A 21,781-nucleotide genomic window follows, 5' to 3' on the forward strand; every position below is an offset into this window, starting at 1 on the left:
ATCATAGCTGTTCATCGGAAGCAGGGTGGGTGCCTTATCTTTGTAGACCATTTGCTGGGACTACATGGAGATTACATTTTCCCCGGGTGGTACAAAGAATCAATGTTTTCCCAGAATAACTGGTCAGTATCTTCCACCTGGTAGAAGCTCCAAATGATCATTATTTATTATCTTGCTCAGCCACTTGCATGAACAATAATTTCTACCCCCCAAATTTTGCCAAATTACTGTATTGAGTTAAATAGTGGATTCAGGTTCCTGATGTTGATTCGTAGCTTGCATTCAATATCTATTTAGTTTCAATATATTCTAGTCGTACTTGCCAAGAAAGCAATGTGATCATGAAGGTTTGATAGTAACCTTTTGCAGAGCTGTAAGAGATACTGATGAGTTCCAAGTTTCTACAATCAGATTTTTGGCAAATGGTTGGTTCCTCTCTAATATGAAAAGGATACAGTTCAAATGCTTATGGTGGTGTCCAAATTTGACTCACAATTCTGTAGATGGGAATTGTTACTTCCTTTATTATCAACAGTTTATGGCTAGATTGATCGATAATATTAGAAAATATGAACATATCTCAACCTTTGGGGTTAAAGGAAAAGCAAACAAAATTTGTTTCTCCAGGGAAATGAATATTTGATCTCTTGGATATAAAACAAAAAGAAAGAAAGAAACTGTAATATATCTTTTGAAAATTAAAAATAGATTGACTGCAAGGTGGAAACTTAAGGAATAAAACAAAATAAAAAATAGTAGTATCCTTCTTTTCATGTCATAAAAAAAATGCTAAAAACACTTTTTAAAGAAGATTAATCTGAAAAGTATTTTTTAAAAGATGACTATCTGAGGGAGGGAAATAATAATAATAATAACGATAATAATATCATCTTTCTCCTTTCTTCGGTCCGTACCGTTAAACGCAGCCACCGCCGAAAACCCTCCCCGTTCGGATAAACCGCCGCCCACTTCTTTCGCTCCTGCGCCAAACCCTTCAATTCGAAAGCCCGACGCTTCGAGATGCCCATTTTAAATCTCCTGGCTGCGAGCTCCGGCGATCCCCTTCTCTCCTGTCGGGTCTCCGCCGGATCCCGCCAATGCGCCGCCGTCGCCGCCCTCTTCCCATCGCCGCCGACCTCTCTCCACCTCCGGCTACGCTCCAAGCCCTTTCGTCTATGGACGAAAACCCTCCATGGAGCTCGGTTCCGTCGATCTCTCGTGGTCTTCCAAAAGCTTGATGCCGATCGAAATGGCAGCGCCAGAGATGATGATTTCATAACTAGGGTTTTGAAGGAGAATCCTAGCCAGGTGGAGCCCAAGTTCCTGGTCGGAGATCGGTTTGTTACGTTGAGGGAGAAGCAAAGATCAGGTAAAGAATTGAACTTTGGTGTAATTCAGTTATTGAAGCGGTTGTTTGGGCGGTCCGGGACTAGGAAGGAGGGAGTCGAGGGCGGTGGGAGGAAGGAAGGAGAAGCTGCAGAACCTGTGTATCTTAAGGATCTACTAAGGGAATTCAAGGGCAAACTATATGTTCCCGAGGAGGTGTTCAGGGAAAATTTATCAGAAGAGGAAGAGTTCGAGAAGAATGTACAGGAGCTTCCATTGATGAGCTTCGAGGATTTTCAGAAGCATCTAAAAGCTGACAAAATTAAATTGTTGACGTCAAAGTCGACATTTGATTATTCTTCTGAAATATATTATAGAGATTTTCTTGTTGACTTGAAAGAGATTCCAGGTGACAGAAACATACAGAAAACTAAATGGTAGGAACATGATTTTTCTTTCTTGTTGCGTAATTAAATACGATTATGGGTTTGATTTTACAGTTTATCTGGGTTTGCTCATTTCGCAGGGTGATTAGGTTAAGTGCGAGTCAAGCACGGGCAGCATTGGAGGAGTACAATGGACCACAGTATGAGATCGAAAAACACACCATGGTTGGCTATTAATTTTATTTACAGAAACAGCAGCTTTTTTTTTAGATTAATACAAATCAAGCAATTCTGATTGTTTTGATGAACATGTTATACAGAATGCTCTTTACTTTTTGTCTTCTGAAACACACATATTTTTATAAGGGTTCAGAACTTTTTTTCTCTCTATCTCAGAGGATTTATATGTAAAACATAAATCGTTAAGCAAAGAGCCAAAGGAACATTTTAATGATAGATTCCCATATCATTCAGATGATATGCTACATATTGCATATTTCTGATGTTGTGCTACAATCACAAGCATGCCATTAAACTAGAACCCCAATTTTACACTTTTTGAATCTTTGTTTTCTGTTACACAAGATGCAGTACACCATTATGACCAATTACACAATCAAGCTATGGAAGAAGAATTGAAGTAATGGTTCTATTTGCAAGTGGACCATTGGATCTGTCTACTTAGCATTGCTATAACATTTTGTTTATCTTGCACGGTAGTGACTGTTTATTGTGATTGTTTGAAATTTTTTTGGCTTTTACTTGGTATTTCTTGATCATCTGATTCCATTTCTGCAGTCTTATGTTGGGAAATCACTTGAATACCCTCATCCAGTGGCCTCTTCGATATCAAGCAGAGTCATGGTTGAACTTGCGATGGCAACAGCATTGATAGCTGCTGCAGCTGCAGTTATTGTAGGTTTTGTGGCATCTGCAGCTTTTGCAATAACCAGTTTTCTATATGCTGCTACTATTTATTTTGTCTGGCCTCTATCAAGGCCTTTCGTGAAGCTTGTTCTGGGTATAGTCTCCAGTATTGCAGAACGTATGTGGGAGAATGTCGTTGATATATTCAGTGAAGGAGGTTTTTTCTCCAAAATATATGAATTTTACACTTTCGGTGGTGTCTCTGCCAGCCTTGTGATGCTAAAACCTATCATGCTGGTTCTTATCACTATGGTTCTCCTTGTTCGATTTACTCTGTCGAGAAGGCCAAAAAACTTTAGGAAATGGGTGATTCCTTCTTCCTGCTTCAATTAGTATCTTTGCTTGAATATGATTCTGTTTTGGATGCTGCAATGAGAAAAATCTTCTTGGCCCTACCATATGGTTTTGACATGAACATATATTCGGCAGGATATATGGCAAGGGATTGAATTTGGACATTCCAAATCACAGGCCCGAGTTGATGTAAGTCTTCTTTGGCTTCAGAACACCCATTATAGCACATATACTATGTCATCAATAGCACATATTCACCCACAGCAATCATCCTTTATATTCTGGTAATCAGGGTTCTACTGGGGTCAAGTTCAGTGACGTGGCAGGGATAGATGATGCAGTTGAGGAACTTCAGGAGGTCAGCCTTCATGCCAACTATGAACTCTAGAACAGTCTTGTTGTCCCTTATAGTTTATTGTATCCATACCAATTATATGAAAGATGCTTATTAATGTCTTGTCTTCTACTAATGTGAAAAAAATTTCTGGTCATTTGCTTAACAAATTTATGGTATTTGAATTCTTTTCTTCGTTTATTTTAGAAGAAAGACAAATGATTTACCACAAGGTTGAATATCATGGTTCAACATTGGTATTAGTTGGTGATTAAACCTATATAATTCTGGTATGGATCAATGTATCAGTACTAGGTGTGGTCCTCCCAGACCAAAGAGAGATGGAGAGAAGAGGCAAGGAGGAAGAAGGGGAGAAGATGGAGGCAATCCTACATAGCTGCTCAAGCCATCATAGTTAGATTCTATTTCATCAACTATTCTGAATGAAGCAAACAACAAGAAAATAAAGGCATGATTATGAAGATAACATCTTCTTTTGGAAAATAGTTTGGTGATTTATAAACTACTACATGATTGAATTTGTATGTTCTAAACTTCTAAGTAAAATTAATCTCCAACTTGACCCTCAAGGACAGCTAATGTGTCTTCAGGTGCAAGTACTGGTACCACTGAGAAACTCCCTTGTACTGTACCTTTCTTGGAAACTGCTTTGCAGTAACAGAATATTTAGTTTCTGTTTGTACTGTATTCAGACCTTTTTTTACTTTCTTTGAGTGTTGGTTGCAGTGGTTCTTCCCAGAGTTCTCTGATATTGACTCAATTCTTTTCTGTGATTCCAGTAGGATGGAGAAGTTTATGCAGAAATGCAGACACTATTTATAAACTTATCCTGCATATGTCTTTGAATTTTTCTGGTTCATGTCATGTATTACGTTAATTCAATAACCTTAACATTAAGCTGTCATTGGTAGTACATACCATGTTGATGAACATAAGGGTCCCCCCTATTGATGTTTTGGTTTTCATATTCTACATATACATTATATGTAAGTTATAGCGGGATAATGATTCTAACTCCATTTGATTATTTAGCTGGTGAGATATTTGAAGAACCCAGAACTATTTGATAAGATAGGTATCAAGCCTCCACATGGCGTCCTTTTGGAAGGTCCTCCTGGCTGTGGAAAGGTAAGTCACATTATTATTTGTTAATGGTAAGATTCATTCTTTTTGTATTGATTCATCTTTTTCTACATTACTTCTTAGACTCTTGTTGCCAAGGCTATTGCTGGTGAAGCTCATGTACCATTTTATCAAATGGCTGGTTCTGAGTTTGTTGAAGTTCTAGTTGGTGTTGGATCTGCTCGAATACGGGATCTTTTTATGAGAGCCAAGGTATCGATGATGCCGAAGTTCATTATATGTAGAACAATGACTTGTAGTTATAAATGCTTTTCTTGGTTAACAGGATTTCTATCTTCACCAAGCTTTGTTCTGCATGGAATTCTTTTTGATTTTTTATCAGTATCTGAAAAGGAATGATGAGATATATCCTATATAATATAATTCTCATCTATCTATGAATCACAAGGGAGTTAAGCTATACGCTCTACTGATCAGTGGATTTTATAATTGTAGTACTCAGTCCAAAAAGATCTGATGATCTTTTTTTTTTTGGGGGGGGGGGGGGGGGGGGGGTTGTTTAGAATGCAACAGTTATATGTTCTTGTTCTTTTTTCTTTTTGTGGTCAGATCAGTTGTTGGCTGATAATTATTCTGATTATTGTCTTTCTGCTGGAGCTGATAAGACTTCCATTATGACAGAGCATCTATTGCCTTCTAATGATATGTATGTGCAGGTAAACAAACCAGCAGTTGTCTTTGTTGATGAGATTGATGCGTTGGCAACTAGGTAACATGATGCTCTTAACAGCTTAATTCACTGACAGCCTTAATGTTTTCTCATGAATTTTTTTCTTTGTATATTTATTTTGTCATTGTTTCCTTTCTCATACTGCTATTACATCTGTTGGGGTTAATATATGGTTAAAGTAGCCGTTCTTAAATTCTCTTCTAGTTGATATCATACTAAGATCACATGTAGGGCTTTTGGCCCTATTTTAAGCAAAGTTTGACTACTCTTGTGAGTACTTTTTACATAATTTTATTTGTTGATACATGATTTGGAGGATCATAAGCTTCATTTCCTTTCCACCAAAGGGAGGATTATAAGCTTCGTCTTTTGTTCAACTCGAGCTAGATATTCCAAATATTTTCAATTTATGATATGGGTATTTGAATGGTTATGCCGTTCTCTGACATTATATCATCTGTGATTTTTAAAATTGTTTTTGAGTGTCTTTACAATCAGTACCAACATCTACACACTTTTTGTCCAACAACCAGTTATGGTTCCAATTCACATTAACTGTGTCCATAAGTTTTGCCATGATTTAGGTTGTGAACTGTCTGTTGTTTGCACATATGTGCATGCACTTGTAAAATAATGTAGAATTCAATTAAGTAGGAGACATGTTATCGCCTTTGTTTTGATATCATTTAATGCACAATAATTGGGAAACTTATATCTTCTTGTTGCAGGCGCCAAGGAATTTTCAATGAATCTACCAACTACTTTTACAATGCTGCGACTCAGGAGAGAGAGACTACACTTAACCAGCTACTGATAGAGCTTGATGGTTTTGATACTGGAAAAGGTGTTATCTTTCTGGGAGCCACTAATCGTATGGATCTATTAGATCCTGCACTCCTTCGTCCTGGTCGCTTTGACCGCAAGGTTTGCTATATGGTTTTATGCCATTGTATGTATCCATATAAAAGGGTTTTTTATGTACATTTAAAAATAAACTATTATTTATGGTAACCTCGTTAACTTGTGCTTTAGTTTATGTTTGTGCATCCCAGTGCTTCAAAATGTGGTTGATTCAGTGTATATGTAGCAGCATACTTGCATGTGGTTGCATTACCCTGCTTTATGAAGTTATATGCCTGAATATGCAGCATTGTTTTATATATGTGAAACACATTATGCATGAATGATTCACATATACATAAAAATATTTTACATTTGTAGTTTATATTTCTATTCTTTGTAGTATCATTTCTACTATTACTGTTATCTTAGGACTATATATATGAAACCTACTATCAATTTAGACTTGACTGTATAATTATATATTTACACAATTAAATTATTAATTTGAATATTTTCACTAATTCGTATGTGGTTGCTTATGAATTAAGGATGATTTGTAACTGTTTGATACTTCTACTGGTGGGTTGACGCCTCAATTTGTGTAGATGCCGTTAATATGTTCTCTTCTCCAATGATGGTTGAAATTCTATCATCTTAAAACTCCTATTGTTTTCAGATTAGAATACGTCCTCCTGGGGCAAAGGGGCGATTGGATATCTTGAAGGTTCACGCACGTAAAGTCAAGATGTCGCCAACAGTTGACCTGTCAACCTATGCTCAAAATTTGCCTGGTTTTGATCCTCTTCTACTTCTTTTTTTCCCCTTAATCTTCTGCTCTCAAAAGATGTTTAATATTTATATCATTTTTCTCAACTATCTAGGACAGCCACAATGTTGGTCACGTTCTGAGAATGTGGCTGTTTGTTAACTTTGTTCAAGCCACATGCATATTTTGTGTAGTCTGCATGTGCTTGGATACAGTAAATAACTCTTCTGTCACCTTGTTACTGTAGAAAAATAGTGAAATCAAAACTCTGAATCATCATTTAGTTGAACAGAAGTTACCTTTAGAAGAAAATATTATATCAATGAAGTATGGAAGAGAGAACACAGATGGAAACAGATTCTAGATGACTATAAATGTATACCTTGCATTTATTGTTAAAATAATATGCACCAGGAGGTACAGTTATCTATGAGTGTTCATATGGTTGTCTTCTTTCAAATGTTTAGAGGGAGATAATCTTTGGAGTGGAAGAATGGTTTTTAATAATGTAGAAATTAGGGAAAGTGATAAGGTCGAAAAATGCCAATTTTGGTTAGCCTAAAGTGATGGATTGATGAAAAAACCTTACTGATGCTACTATAGTGGATAGATTATAACCACACCATCGTGGTTTGAAGTAATCATCAACCTGTTTGCAGCTTATTATGTTTACTTTGGAATTACAAATGTATTTTGTAGGATGGACGGGGGCTAAGTTGGCACAGCTGGTGCAAGAGTCAGCGCTGGTGGCAGTCAGGAGAGGTCACGAATCAATACTTCAGTCTGACATGGATGATGCAGTCGATCGGCTGACGGTAGGGCCTAAGCGCTTAGGAATTGAATTAGGCCATCAAGGGCAATGCCGAAGGGCTGTTACCGAGGTTGGAGTTGCACTTACATCCCATTTGCTCAGGCGCTATGAAAATGCCAGAGTCGAATTTTGTGAACGCATTTCAATCATTCCCCGTGGCCAGGTTCTTTTTCGCTTTTGTTTTGATTGCAACAATTTTGTATGATCACATATCGTTTGCTGCATGCTTTTAGAATGTTTTCAGTCCAAATATTCCTCTAGATTTATTACATCAAAGGGATCATTGTTAACGAAGTCATACAAATGCTTGCAGGCCCTTTCCCAAATTGTATTTCTTCACCTCGATGAAGAGTCATACATGTTTGAAAGACGACCCCAGTTACTGCATCGTCTTCAGGTATATTTGTGGAAATACTATTGTTCGATAGACCTTCCAAATTTTCTTGGACTCTTGTTTGTATGTTTCATTCATAAAGGTGTTCTTGGGAGGGAGAGCTGCCGAAGAGGTTATATATGGACGAGACACCTCAAAAGCATCCTTGAAGTATCTTCAAGATGCCACATGCCTGGCTCGCAAAATGCTAACCATGTAAAGAACCTCAACTTTTCACATATCGATGATGTTCCCCTTTAATCTTTCTTGTGATTGCGTAACAGTTGGAACTTGGAGAATCCTATGACCATCCACGGAGAGTCCTTTCCTTGGAAAAAGAAGCCAAAGTTTATAGGCCCGAAGTTGGATTTCGAAAAAGAACTTTATGATCACTACGGGCTTGTAGAGCCTTCGATCAACTTCGATCTCGATGATGCCGTCGCCCGGAGAACCGAAGAGCTGCTGCGTGACATGTACGAGAAAACCGTGTCCTTGTTGAAAACACACGTCGCAGCCCTTGCGAAGTCGGTGAAGGTATCTATGGTTGGCTTCAGCCTGTCGGGTCTTCTTATTCATCGTCATTTTAGTGCATTGCATAGCTCGCTCAATGGTGTCAACCATGCAGGTTCTCCTGGATAACAAGGAAATAAGTGGAGATCAAATCGAATTCATATTGAACAGTTACCCTGCAGAAACCCCAGTAAAGCTCATCTTGGAGGAGAAAGACCCGGGGAGCCTGCCATTCTTCCAGGTGGATGGGGACCGTAGCACGTCGTTGCCGAAGCTGATACCGGTTGGAGAAGCAGCAGCTCAATGACACGGCCGAGGGCCGATGTGTCTCTGGGCTTACCCAGGAATCGTTCGTTCGTGCGAGTAACGTGTTCACTTTGATCCCGAAGCTTAGCGTCTGTCATTCGTAACCGGGCATTAGCATCAATGAAATGTGTTCTGCTTTGGTTGCACACCTGTGTCCTAAATGCGTATGCTTTTATTGTTTTGAGATAAGAGTACAGCGCTGGCGGAAAGCACGTGCAAGACCGATGCGCGTAGACACCACCGCTCTTCCTGTGCATGTGGTCGCAACGGCTATGTGGATGACACGCCGCCCGAGCCACGAGCGAGCGCAGTGGAGGCGGGCAGGCAGGCGACGACAGCCGGAGTCAATCCCGGGTTCCCATGTGCCGCCTCTCTGCCGCTCTTCTCTCCCACCCGTTTCGTCCTCTTTCGCGTCTCTGTCTGTCTCTCTTTTTTCCGGCTTCCGAAGCACGTCTTTACCTTTTCTGAAGAATAATAATATATTCGGCAGTCTTCTTCGTTGCAGACGTTGATGGACATCTCCGGGCTATTTATTGTACTCGTCGCGGCAATGGAAGAACAAGGCTTCTAAAAAGCAAGCGCGTACTCAGGTGCTGGTTTGGTCATTAATCAACCATTTTGTTCATGTCACTCTCACTACATTAGTCCAAGGAAGACGGTGTTTTGACACAGTAAAAAAGGGGGAAAAGAAAGCATGATTTTTGCCGGTTTCTCTCTCTTGCCGCTACAGTGGCGCCGGTCTCATTTCCTCGAGGGCCACCGAACGGAGACGCCATGCTAGCTGCCGCTGCTAACACCCGCGCGGCATGAACCCCACCCTCGAATTCTCCGCGTCGAACACCACCCGGAACCCTTGCTGCTGTATGTTGCCGATGATGGAAACGCCGCTGTCGGTCCCGGCGAAGGCGAAGCAGAAGGTGCCCTTGGTGTCCACCGGGATGAGGTAGTTCTCCGCCGGCAGCGACACTGCCGCACCGCCGGCGAGGTGCAACACCACCGTCGGCACCTTCACCTCCGTCCGCCCGGACAGGTCGTAGCATGTGTCGAAGAGGGAGAAGCCTCCCGGCGCCAGCTTCAGGCCCGAAACCCCGGCCTTGAAGGCGTCGCGCAGAGCCTGGTATGCTGGCCGCGCCAGCCGCGTCACTGATGTGCCCGAGTCCACGATCACCCCTCCCCTCCCCGTCGTCGGATCCAGCCGGAGGTCGGACGCCAAGACTCCGGTCACTCGCGTCCCGCCCACGCTCACCCCCATGAGTTCGACGTAATAGAAAGTGTCGACCTTGGGGTTCCGCACCATGGGCGTGTACGCGACCCGCGCGGAGGACCTGGGCACCGCTGAGCCGCCGAACACCACCGAAGATGACCGGTTCGGCGCGCCGGCGGAGGTACGGTCCACCAGGCAGTACGAGAACATGCGGCCGAACCGTCGGCCGGCCTGAGACGGGAAGGAGAGGCTTCCCCGCCCGAGACCGAGGAGACCCGCGGCGGCGACGAAGAGACCCTCGTTGTCGTGGCCGCACCCGAGGGCGATGCGCGGCACTCGGGCACTTCTTCGAAAAGTGAGGGTCTCGGTGGAGAACTCGCCGGTTGTGATGGATCCGTCGCCGTAGGAGACCTGGTAGAGGCAGCTACGGCGGCGGGTGTCGCACCCCGCGACATCGAGGCGGCGACAAAGCGGGGCACCGCAGGGGATGGCAGCGTAAGAGCGGGAACTGCGGGGGTCAAAGATGGGGTCGGACTGGGAGTAGCAGCGGCGGCAGGGAGCGCACTGGAGCCAGACGACGTCGCTACCGGTGTCGAGCACCATGTAGGCGTACCTCGCGGGCGTGCCAATCCCGATCCGAGCGAAGTACTCGCCGCTGCCCTGGGCAAGGCCGGACACCACCTTACTACTGAACCCCCGTCGGCTGGTCACGTTCGCAGCCGGCGGCGCCGTCGCCACTGCGAGGATCTGAGAGAGTGTCTCGACTCGAGCAGCGTCACGGTCGAGGCGGAGAAGAAAGATCTGCTCCGCGGCGGTGGTGTCAGCCAGAAGGGAGTCACGGTGGGAAAGGTGGACATGGAGAGAAGAGGAAGGGGAAGAGGAGAGAGTCGTCTCAGATTCCACTGCCGAGGCGAGGTTTTCGTCGCCGTCGTCGGCGTCCTCCGAGAGGAGGGGTTTGGAGCTCGCGAGGGGGGTGACAACGAGGGTTTGGTACGCTAGTGGCTTCGAAGCGCCATTTGCCACGGCGAGGAGGCGGAGAGAGAGGAGGAGAAGAAGAAGCAACGGGTGAGACGCGGTGACCGCCATCGAAGCGGAGACAGAGAGACAGAGAGAGGGCTGAGCTCAGTGGGGAGTAGTGAGAGAACTACGAGGCCGTAGCATATTAAAGAAGGAAACGAGAAGGGGTGTGCGGAGGCTAATAATAAGAAGCGGACGGTGGTTGGGTGTTCGGGTGCGGTGGACCGGAATAAATGCCTTTATGACCAAAATATCCCTTCTCGTGTTCCCCGTATATGCTTGCGGTATTTGCGGAAGAAGGAACGGTGACGCCGTGAGCTCCTCCGTCTCCGCGTGTTCGTGGGAGTGACCGAGCTTCCACCGTATTGCGTTCGACGTCCGGTTAAATGATGCCTGCCGCCTAGCGGCCATCGAACACTCATTGCCATTCCTGATATCTTTGCCCCATTCTTCATTCTTATCCGCGACTCTCTGGCACTTCTCGTAATTTCTTGTGAACCGGACCGTCGCCATTTCTTGGTTCCGGTTCGTGCTCCACCCGACCCGCTCGACTCGATTTTAGGATTCTCGTATCATTTGTTTCAAGACATGTGTTGAATATTGTTTTCTCTCTCCTTATCTTTTATTCATTTCACTTGATGATCGATCATTCGATTTAAAAATAAAAATAAATTAGTTTTTAATACATTTCACCATCTCGAAACTCTAAAAGAACGTATAGAGTTGACATTACTGTTTCTACTCTCTTCAAGAAATGATTTTTGTGGTATTTGTTCCTCTTAACTTCAAGATTTTATATGCATCCCTGGAAATGAGACTTTTCTACATGCATGTATCATTATGCTTGATCTCCATCAGTTTAACTTCTGACTGTTCTAAATGACATCAATATCCTTTACCAACTCTCTGTGATTAGAGCATGTAGGAACTCCAAGGTTTCTATGAACTTCCAAGTCTATTGGTGTAAAAATTGTCAACCTCACTGTAAAAACCTGCAGATAGATCTCACCACTGTTCCAAGTCCTGTTCATCCTCGCTCTACCAAGTGAAGTAGGGACAAAGCATGTAGGTGCCCCCCGCTGGAATCATGTGACACTACTTCCCCGGCCTTATTTTGACCAATGTACTCACTGAAACACTGAATCACTTGCCAATTCTTCTTTGGCCTCTGATACATAATGCCAACAGAGTCGCTGCAAATGATGGCCAGCTACTACTACTACCTCATGTCATCTGTGCTTGCTTTCATTCCTCTGCTGAAATGATGCTTCAATTGTTACGACAAGCAGAGCTGCAAACTATGCTTACCTCCCAACTTCTCACAGTAAAAAGGGAAAAAAAAGAAAGCCGGAGGGGGAAGAAGATAAAAGTAGACAAAGCAGCTCAAAGCCTGTAGCCTTTGGAGACGTGTTGGTGACTTTGCTGCTTTACCCATCACACCTGTCATGCTAAGCTTGGAAGAGAGATGTTGGCAGAGAGGGGATGCCCGGTTGTGTCCCACTGCATTAAAGAAAGAAACATGGAGAGGACAGGGGGACCCCTCTGTTTCCAATCCTTCACTTGTGTTTTCCTTGTGCCTTCTGATGGTAGCTGGAAAGCAGAAAGGAGAGGTGTGAGACAGAAGAAAGAGAGAAAGGAAGATGCTATGTGTTGGTAATGGCATCCTCACATGGATCATTATGAACAACCATGTGAGAGGCAGCATTGTTTGACACTCGAGTTGTCGAACAAAATGGATCCAGCTCAGTTGCATGAGGTGCAAGCTTCCAAGTCTTCATTGACACCTGATCAGGTGGAAGCTTTTCGGTGAGGGAATGCATGTTAGGCAATTTAAGCCCAAAGAAGAAGACACAATTTAGTAGGACACAGATGAAGAAATCTGTGTACTATCAGCGCATGTTCTTCTGCTTACATCGACATTACATGCTGGCTTGACATGAATAGACTAAGGAGCCTTGTCAAGGTTCTCATGTGGGCAAGACAAAGGCTAAGAGGTTTTAGTAATAATACACATAAAGATATTGAGTTAGAGAAGACTGTCATCAGCTAAGGGGGAGGTGTTGGGCACAGACGCCGTATCCGAGAGGACATCGACGTAATCGTTGCATGCTACCGAATCTAACCCAAAAGCATAAAGCTAATCAAAACCTTACCAAATCATATCTTTTTGGTGCGGATTGTTCCATCGATATCTAGTCGTGAGTGGATAGCCAATAGCGGCAGTGTGCTTCGCCCTGCAAAAGAGGTCAGGTGTCAATCATGTCGAAGAATAGTCAGTGATGATGTTTGATGACTTTGATGCCCAAAATGAATTCGGGACCTCAGCCTCGTGTGCGTACAAAGAATCTAAATCTAATCGATGATATGGTGTTGCACTGCCGAATCCTCACAAGTGCTTTCTCAAAGCGAGATATACCTGCACACAGCGTAAGTTGCAAGGTTAAAGGGTCTGAAGGATTGGAAGGAGGGCAAGAACTTGTTCTTCTCCTTTGCTTTTCTTGCAATGTCACCTGAAATGTTGCGAAAGCAGCAGATTCGTGTCTCCGCCGCTCGAAGAACGAATTCCTTGCAATTTGCTTCTCTTTGGCCAACAGAGCAATAGCAGAGATTTGGGTGCTTCAACTCATTTCCACATGACTTGATCTGTTGGGTGGATGAAGTAAAAGATCTGTCAAGTGACACTGCGTATGAGAATTTGGAAACGGAGAGTTAAAAGCCATATATCTTTGACTTCTCTGGGACAATTCACCAAACAGATGATAGGCATAACAGAGAAGCAATGCCATGTAGCAAAAAGCGATACACCTTTCCCATGCCAGACTTCAGGACCAAGAATAAGCTGCCGGAGATGCTCTCCCGTGGGGGATGCTCGCCAGGTGTTTGATCGGATACCTGACCGCAGACCAGACTCCTGCCATATGATGATGGATGGATAGGTTATGTGGTGAACAAACATGGTAGCACATTAATCTACGAACAAACATATTATTTCTAGATCCACACCATCCTTCTTCAATATCAATCGAAGAATTGATGGAGATGGCCTGAGACCAAAATGACATCAACCTATCGATAAATTCTGCCAACCTTACCACATCGTACGAGGCCACAAACATATGGTGACTCTTGTGCGATCCAAAGTTAGTGCTGCATGCACAGCCTCAGGAAAGAGAGAAATCTACCTAATTATACCACATCCTATGGGGAAACCTTATAAGAGAACTGAGAATTTGTAGCATCTCTTAGTGACTGATGAAATGCTACAAGATTGTCCACATTGCAGAAAATTACGGAAAAGATCAGGGAACAACTATTGATCTAATTCAAAGGATGATGGAGGTCGTCTGAGGAAGATGATGGATAATTAGAAAGTCCAAGAATGACAAAACCATACAAGTGGGAAGATTGTGACAATTACTGTAAGACCTACACATCATCATCAGTAATAACTCCAACAACTCGGGATAGTAAAAGATGGGCACAATTTTGTGGCACTTGATCATTCGTGTGGCTAACTGTCCAGGATCCTCAACAGACTGCAGTAGCAACTGTGTAAGTTAAACTAAATCCATTGTGTCTAGAACCACCTCACCCCCTGCCACGGCCACAGCCACCTGAACTGTCGGCTTAAGAAACTTTGTAGTGCACATAGACCATCGAGGAAGTACTCTTATCGCTCAAAAAGAGCATACGAGAATGCTGCTACAATGGTCAAAGCATATAAGCAGTAACTGCATATACCTTATTGCTCCATCGATCCTGATCAGCAGTTTTTCCCCCCCCTCTTCTTGTGTCCTTGTATGAACCCTACAAAGTTTATGCTGTATCAAACTCGTCTGTCATAAAAGAAAGGCACATATGATTCATAAAAGAAAATGCAAAAGCCATAATACTTGATAACTTAATGAAAACAACTGTTTCTTTTTTCACTTTCAATGATCAAAAGAGCATGGCATATGGACTACAATTTCAATTTCAACCTGTCTCCCCTCATTCTTCAGTGTGATAAAGGCTTTTCTCTTCTCTTCAGTTTCTCATGCTCCCCCAGCGTCATCTCCTACTCAATTAAGTCGAGATACATGAGTATATATGATAGCAGCTGAAATTTTTATCAAGATATCACGGAAACCTCCAGATTGACAGAAATTTGAATGTAGATTATTGATAAGACTCTAGGGTTTTATCATGGGAGAATGAGAGAAAAGGGAATGATCACTTTGAGAGGATCGACCTCCTTGATCACTTTGAGGGGATCGACCTCCTAGGGTTTTGTCAAAAGACTGAATAATATTTCATTGTAGAAACGATTACATCACTATTTATAGAGTTCCACCTAGAGTCCATCAGGACTTGGACTCTTAATAATAAATAAATCTCTATCCGACTCTATCTGAACTAAACATACTCAATAAACATTATTCAAAAGCTCAAAAAATAAAAGGGTCCTAACAATTACGCCTCACGCAACTAAACCAAGGGCAGAAGAAGAGGAAAAGGGATGGTAAAGAAGGTGATGATTGTTTCAAATGGCAATTACAATATACCATTGCTTCTTTTTCCACATTATAAGCTTCCACAAATCATGGAAGACCAAAAAAACATAAAGGTCAACATGAAATCAAGTTATATGCTAACTATTAGCACATAAATCATCTACGAGCTTGATGTTATAGCAGTAGCAGGTTTATCCTACAAGGGACTAAACACACTTCAGAGTCTCATCTGAGGGTTTTCCTGCATTAGCTTAGAGAACATGCTCTTCTTTTGTAGCTGTAACTAAACCTAGTACCAACATCGATGATCATGAAGAATAATTGAATTTGTATCCAAAAAGTAGATTTCAACCTTAGTTCCTACCCAAGTTTGCCAAGTATCATCCTGAAGTCTAGGACACAACTAATTGTCTCTCGGAAAGACATTGTTTATCAGCAAGTCCTTTTGTACTAGCAAATAAAAATGGCATAATATTTATCTAGGCAGCACTGAAATTAGTATTCAATAAGATGAAGACTCGGATGAGACTCCAGTATTTAGTACCCTAATTTCGGACCGAGTGTAGAACCTTTTCAGCTCTTACCCTCTTAGAATGCGTAAAAGTTGCAACAAGCTAACAATTAAGGTGACCACTAAATTATACATCAGCCAGTCACAGATATCATGTACAGGTTGCTGCTGGTCTGTAAATCCTCAAAGCGATTAAACCAATAGCATCATCTTGTCACACTTATGTTGAATATGTAATAGATTTTCAAAAGATAAAAGATGTAAGACAATTTAGACTTTGTAAGTTCTCGAACAAACTGAAGTATTCAGAATAGATCAAGTTTCAGAAACACACTAAGCAGAGATCAAAAGCATATTCAACAGAAAGAAAATGAACAGAAACATTAACTAGAAATCAACTAAAAAGAAAAACAACAATGGATTCATTTCAAAACATAAGCATCATTTATCCCCTGGATCTCATAAATGCAAGAAAGAGCATGTGAAATCTGTTGCTGTAATGGATTTTGGACAAGTTGGATCACACGTTTGAATAAGCTTTTCCTCTTTCTTTCTATAACATACAAGACCACCCATCCAAACAACATTAGATAAACTGACTCCAAATACCAGTAAATCCAAACTCCAAATACGCATGCACACCTATGTGTGTGCATGCCACAGGTAAAAGATCTCCACAGAGGTCCTTGCCACAAGCGCTTGCAGCACAACCAACTGAAATGAAAGGTGGTGAGATTTGCCAAATTGCAGTAAACATGTTACACTATTAATTGATCAATAAGCTATATTTCTGACATTCATTAGTGAATCTTTACTTTAATTCACCCAACACTGTTATGAAGAAACACATGTTCTTGGCGTCAACAGGTTTTTGTACAGAAGTACTCACCAAATCGTCTTCTCTGCGTCGAGTTCACCAAACACCATCCTCGCTATCTTTGTTCTCCTCAGAATATGGCACTTCATCTCCATCCGCCTGTTTCGCAGTTGCAACAGACTTTATCAACAGCATCATCAATCCCCTCTTTTCACCTATCCAACAAATTGCTTCGCAATTAGGGTGAAATATGATGACAAGAACAAACACATCTTTCAAAACTAAATATACAAAATCAATAGTCTCACCAGTTGTCATTCCCCAGTTCCCATGGCCTGCACCATTCCGTTACATACCAGAGTCATCAGCATCTTCACTTCCTCCGGCACCATCGACGCCTCCATACAGCCGGAAGGTCCACCAGGATAGTGGTGTTCCCACCTTCCTTACCTCTCTCACTGCAAGACCAAATAGCTCCAATAAACTCTAGACTCGGAGGCGAAATACCTCGAAGCATACGGCGAGCGCCGCGCTCGCGAGGGAGATGGAGGCGAGAGAGGCGATTTTGGCGAACATAAATAGGAGGCTGTTTCAGGAGATAAAAGTACGGAAATAGTCACCGAAGTTTAGTCTTACTACGAAATTTCTTCGTTGTATGGGAGGATAATTATGGGTATTTTGGTCAAATGGCTTCTTCGCCTCGATGGTGGTAGTATACTTTTTATGGTGCTTCCTACATATGGATCATGGACCGTTAAATTAAGATCACGCGGATGAGATTCTCCTAGATCGTGCGTATGATGTCGAGACGACGGGTTTGGGGGTCGATCAAACAGACGGCCCTATGAACGGCAGAGATCGTTCCGGAATAGCCACTCGCATATGTACCCCTCACCATACATTAATTTACCAATAAGTCCTCAAAAATCTACGTCGTAAATGCGTGGACACGTGTCGTCCGACAATCGATCTTATTGATAAATATAGTGATGGAGTGCATATTAAAGAACAAAGCGTCCACATTTTAATTTGCTGTGTGCCTCTCAGGTTTTCGACCTTCAACATCAGTCGGTCAATTCCAAACTAGTGGGCGTGATGTGTGCTTTGGAGCATTAAATCTAAATTTGTTGAGCTCCATTATATGTGAATTATTTTGCCAATGCCATCAAATGTTATGGATATTTGCTACATTATTAATGTTGCAAATGCTAATTAATGTAACTACGTAAGGGGGTGGGAGATTCGTCCCTCGGATCGTTCTTGATTCACTGCATGTCGTCGTCTTCTCCACCCACCGGCTTCGACATCAAAGCAGCGTGCGTATCCCCTGACCCTTCATTGTTTCGTTCGATGAACCCAAACCCCGCCCTCTGCTTCGGTATTACTTATAAATGAACGCCTCCGCTTCCATTTATTATCGACCAATTCCACCTGGACTTCGTTCCTCAGCCAGTTCTGATGCTGCCTTGTACGAGCTAAAGCAGCAGCAACAACAAGAAAGCCTCCAATGGAGCCCGGCGAGGGAAGCGACCGGGGTCCCCCCACCCGGTCCGTGTACGAGGATCCTACGACCGCTACGCAGCTGTACACCGGCCCTTCCAGCTACCTGCCCCCGAGCCTCGCCGGCGAGGCGCGGTTTGCAGCCCTGCAGCGCTTCCTGCCCTTCAACGACGACGTGTCCACGGCGACCGACTCGTACACCTCCGACGAGTTCCGCATGTACGTGTTCAAGGTGCGGCCGTGCCCCCGCGGGCGGTCGCATGACTGGACCGAGTGCCCGTTCCTGCATCCCGGCGAGAAAGCGCGGCGGCGCGATCCCCGGCGCTTCCACTATTCCTGCATACCATGCCCAGACTTCCGCCAAACCGAGGAGTGCCGCTGCGGGGACGCCTGCCAGCTCTCGCACGGCATTTTCGAGACCTGGCTCCACCCGGCACGCTACCGGACCCGGATCTGCAAGGACGGCACCGCCTGCCGACGCCGCGTCTGCTTCTTCGCCCACTGCCCCGAGCAGCTCCGTATCATTCTGCCACTGGGAGCGTCCCCGGCCACGATGGCACCGGCGTCCATGTCGACGCCGGTGTCGCGGGTGGTGGAGGACGAGGTGGCGGCGAAGCTGGCGAACATGCAGCTGAGCACGGCGGGGCTGCCCATGTGGACGCGGACGGGGCCCGGGTTGCTAGCATCCTTCTGGACACCGGCGAACGTGTCGGAGGAGACAGCGGATGAGGCGTCGGGTTCGAGCGAGTATCAGTTGACGGAGGAGGAGGAGGCAGCGCAGTTTGGATGGATATTGGAATTGCTGAAGGATTAAAGGAGTTAATCATCTTCAGTATCTGTGCGTAAATAAAGGAAGAATATTGTTCTTCATATTTGGAGGATAAGGCAAGAAAATAACGAGTAGGGCATATAAGAAATACACATTATATACATCTATCAATTATATTTTTGATATGTTTTTTCTTTATTATTGATCTCTTTGTTTTTATTTTTTGTTAGGAAGTATTCCCTCCTCAACAAATAATTATCATCTGCTCCTGATAAAAAGAGAACGATGAACACAGTATGCACGTAAGAGAAAGCTTTTACGTGTTGGAATTCATGGAGTGCATGAACACATGCTTACGTCCCCATGGATGATGTGGTCGAAGCAGACACCCTGAGACCCTCAGAAACGAATGCAAAGACGAGACAAAGCAGGCGTCCTCTGACGCTGGTCCGTGACAAGCACACACTTCATCGTTGTCGCTCGACGAAAACCTATGCTACCAAATCCTTTTCTTCTCTCAGTCATTGCTGCATGCAGCAAACAAAAGAACAGAATCCACAATGTGCGTCAGCAAATTAACCTGAATCAAAACCCTAGCAACCCACTTGCAAACACTGCAGAACTGGTGATCGTGGTTTCTGCAGTCTGTATGTATCTGATTCATTGCAGAAACGAGTGGTGCAGCAACAAATATCAGCACGTACGGAGAAGAGTCGCTTAGATGCCATCGATGTAGATAGATCTGCAGAAGTCTGGGGATGGTTTGCAGGTTGAGAACACGCAGTCTGGTGAACTAAATCCAGTTGTTGTTGTTGTTGTTGTAGTTGCTGCTGCTACAGAAATATGATTTCCAATATGCGAGGAGAGTTCAACTTCGTCATGCAACTGTAGATGACGACTACGGCATGCCATGGTGGAAGATTAGGTAGAAAGGTGGTGTAAAGACGTTCTTCGAGGAGAGGGGTAGGTGGAAGATGGATGCTACTGAAGATCTAGCTAAATATTCTGCTTGATAAACATAGAAGCAGCATTCGATCTTACACCAAGAAACTATGGATCTTAAACAAAAGATTGTATTTCATATCTGAGGAAACCCACTGAGACCGCAACCTATAATTCTTTGAATGTTTGAGCATTTGTGTCCTTGTCGCCATTCTTTCTCGACTCAACTACATCTCCTCACCCTATATTAATCATATCATGTTATGTCAATAATAAAAAGCCTTGCTAAGTACATGATCGACCACATTCATCCTACCACAAAAGGCTTACATATCGATCGACGACGTTCATCCTCCCACGAGAGTCCACATACCGATTGAGGTTTAAGATATGTGTGACGTGACCTCCTCTCTCCCTTATCGCCCAACTCGACTGTCGCCCACACCCACCCAAGCCCTCCCCATCTGTCTTTTCTCGTTGTGTGACCGGACAATAAGATTGATCTCGTCTGTCTTTTCTTGTTGAGTATCATCTTTCACTACAATCCCTTTTGTCTATCTCCCGTTGCTCAATTGAGTGACTCCTGTTTGATCAACCGGACAATAAGATTGATCATGCTTCGAAACCGAATCCTGGTCGGAATCGAGCGACTCCTCTTCCGACTCGGATTCGGAATCCGATCACGATAAATGTCGCCCCACTCCTGCACTCTTACCGTCAGTGCAATTCTCCGCTGCCCTCTGCCGCTCATCGTTCTTGTCTCCGAACCAAGGAATCGGGAATGGATACCATTGTGGTCGAGAGGGATGGGGAGTCCAAAGATTATGTCGATGGCGAGATCGCTCAAGCCAAGAATGCGTTGGTTGGGGTAGGAGCTCGGATTCTCTTCTATCCGACCATTGTCCACAACCTTATTAGGAACAAGGTCGAGGCGCAATTCCACTGGTGGGACGAAGTTGATCTGCATACATAATTATGCTAAAATTTCAGGTGGAACATAAGAACATGACACCAGAAGCTGCTCCGGAACATGTGCGATCGAGAAGGCCCCGTGTCCGATTGGCTCCATCACAATGGAGGGTATGGAATGTAGCCTTTAACTTGCACTGCATGAAAATATTTATGGTGTATCTTGTGATGTTAAGCTTTTTCTGCATCTTTACAAGTTGGATTTGCTCCCTCTCTTTCTTTTTTCTTTTGTAATAACTGAGATGCCTATGGACTAATATTTTCAGGCTGTCCAAGAATACAGCAGGCGCAAGTTGGAACTCCCTGCAGTCACTCCAAGCACAGCATACGTTCTTACGGGAGACGAAGTTTTCCTAACTGAAACTGATCTTGAAGGCTATGATCCCGATGAGGATTTTGAAGGCTTCAACACTCCATCAAGTGAAATGATCGCGGACCAAATGCTGACATGTTCTATCGGAGATGACGAAGTTCTTGTATCCGGATGTTTTGACTTCGTCACAGTCATGAAAGTTCATTGTTCCATTGCTATTGTTCATTGTTCATTGTTCATTGTTCATCAGATACATGCATGATAGTTAGAGAGAACCCACTATGATTGAGTTTTTGTAAATCAAAAGTAGAGACAAATGCGTATGTATAGTGTGATGAAAATAATAGAAAATAAGAACAACTATAGAAGATAAGATTTTTTCAACTATATTAGGAAATCTCTCTATTTTGTTGAAAAAAAAATTTCATTCTGTTGAGGAAAATCCTTCCTCTTAATCTATATAAATAAGAGAGGGATATGTTAATGTATTTAAGTTAAAGCTTCTTATCTTTAATAAAGCTTCATCACAGTAAGTC

The 21,781-nt window shown here is 43.3% G+C and overlaps 3 protein-coding genes across 11 annotated transcripts; 1 reads left to right on the top strand and 2 right to left on the bottom strand.

Annotated features, from left to right (window-relative positions):
• The first annotated feature begins 895 nt into the window (after positions 1–895).
• On the top strand, positions 896–8,856 carry LOC103979718 (probable inactive ATP-dependent zinc metalloprotease FTSHI 1, chloroplastic). The gene is made up of 15 exons (XM_009395905.3): positions 896–1,763; positions 1,853–1,937; positions 2,511–2,945; positions 3,069–3,122; positions 3,226–3,291; positions 4,321–4,416; positions 4,495–4,623; positions 5,088–5,140; positions 5,830–6,025; positions 6,621–6,735; positions 7,410–7,684; positions 7,835–7,918; positions 7,998–8,110; positions 8,179–8,428; positions 8,520–8,856. The coding sequence occupies exons 1-15, from the start codon at positions 1,021–1,023 to the stop codon at positions 8,709–8,711; spliced, it is 2,886 nt and encodes a 961-aa protein (XP_009394180.2). The 5' UTR covers positions 896–1,020; the 3' UTR covers positions 8,712–8,856.
• Positions 8,857–9,275: 419 nt separating this feature from the next.
• On the bottom strand, positions 9,276–11,081 carry LOC135635238 (aspartyl protease family protein 2-like). Its single transcript, XM_065146196.1, has one exon. The coding sequence runs from the start codon at positions 10,998–11,000 to the stop codon at positions 9,501–9,503; it is 1,500 nt and encodes a 499-aa protein (XP_065002268.1). The 5' UTR covers positions 11,001–11,081; the 3' UTR covers positions 9,276–9,500.
• A 786-nt stretch (positions 11,082–11,867) lies between these two features.
• On the bottom strand, positions 11,868–17,282 carry LOC103980041 (uncharacterized). 9 transcript variants are annotated; one of them, XR_010495575.1, is made up of 9 exons: positions 17,061–17,282; positions 16,825–16,967; positions 14,673–14,738; positions 13,737–13,842; positions 13,442–13,574; positions 13,252–13,347; positions 13,085–13,165; positions 12,601–12,715; positions 11,868–12,521 (listed from the first exon to the last, which is right to left on the bottom strand). XR_010495575.1 is itself a non-coding variant. In XM_065146213.1 (8 exons), the coding sequence occupies exons 2-7, from the start codon at positions 16,905–16,907 to the stop codon at positions 13,124–13,126; spliced, it is 507 nt and encodes a 168-aa protein (XP_065002285.1). In that variant the 5' UTR covers positions 16,908–16,967; positions 17,061–17,282; the 3' UTR covers positions 11,868–12,521; positions 13,085–13,123. The 9 variants fall into 9 exon arrangements, 4 of the variants coding, with proteins under 4 accessions (XP_065002285.1, XP_065002299.1, XP_065002280.1 ...); XR_010495578.1 differs by lacking the exon at positions 13,252–13,347; XR_010495576.1 differs by lacking the exon at positions 12,601–12,715.
• Between the last annotated feature and the right edge of the window lie 4,499 nt (positions 17,283–21,781).

Source organism: Musa acuminata, chromosome BXJ1-3 (assembly GCF_036884655.1).
Source record: "Musa acuminata AAA Group cultivar baxijiao chromosome BXJ1-3, Cavendish_Baxijiao_AAA, whole genome shotgun sequence".
In the NCBI taxonomy this organism is placed as follows: Eukaryota; Viridiplantae; Streptophyta; class Magnoliopsida; order Zingiberales; family Musaceae; genus Musa; species Musa acuminata.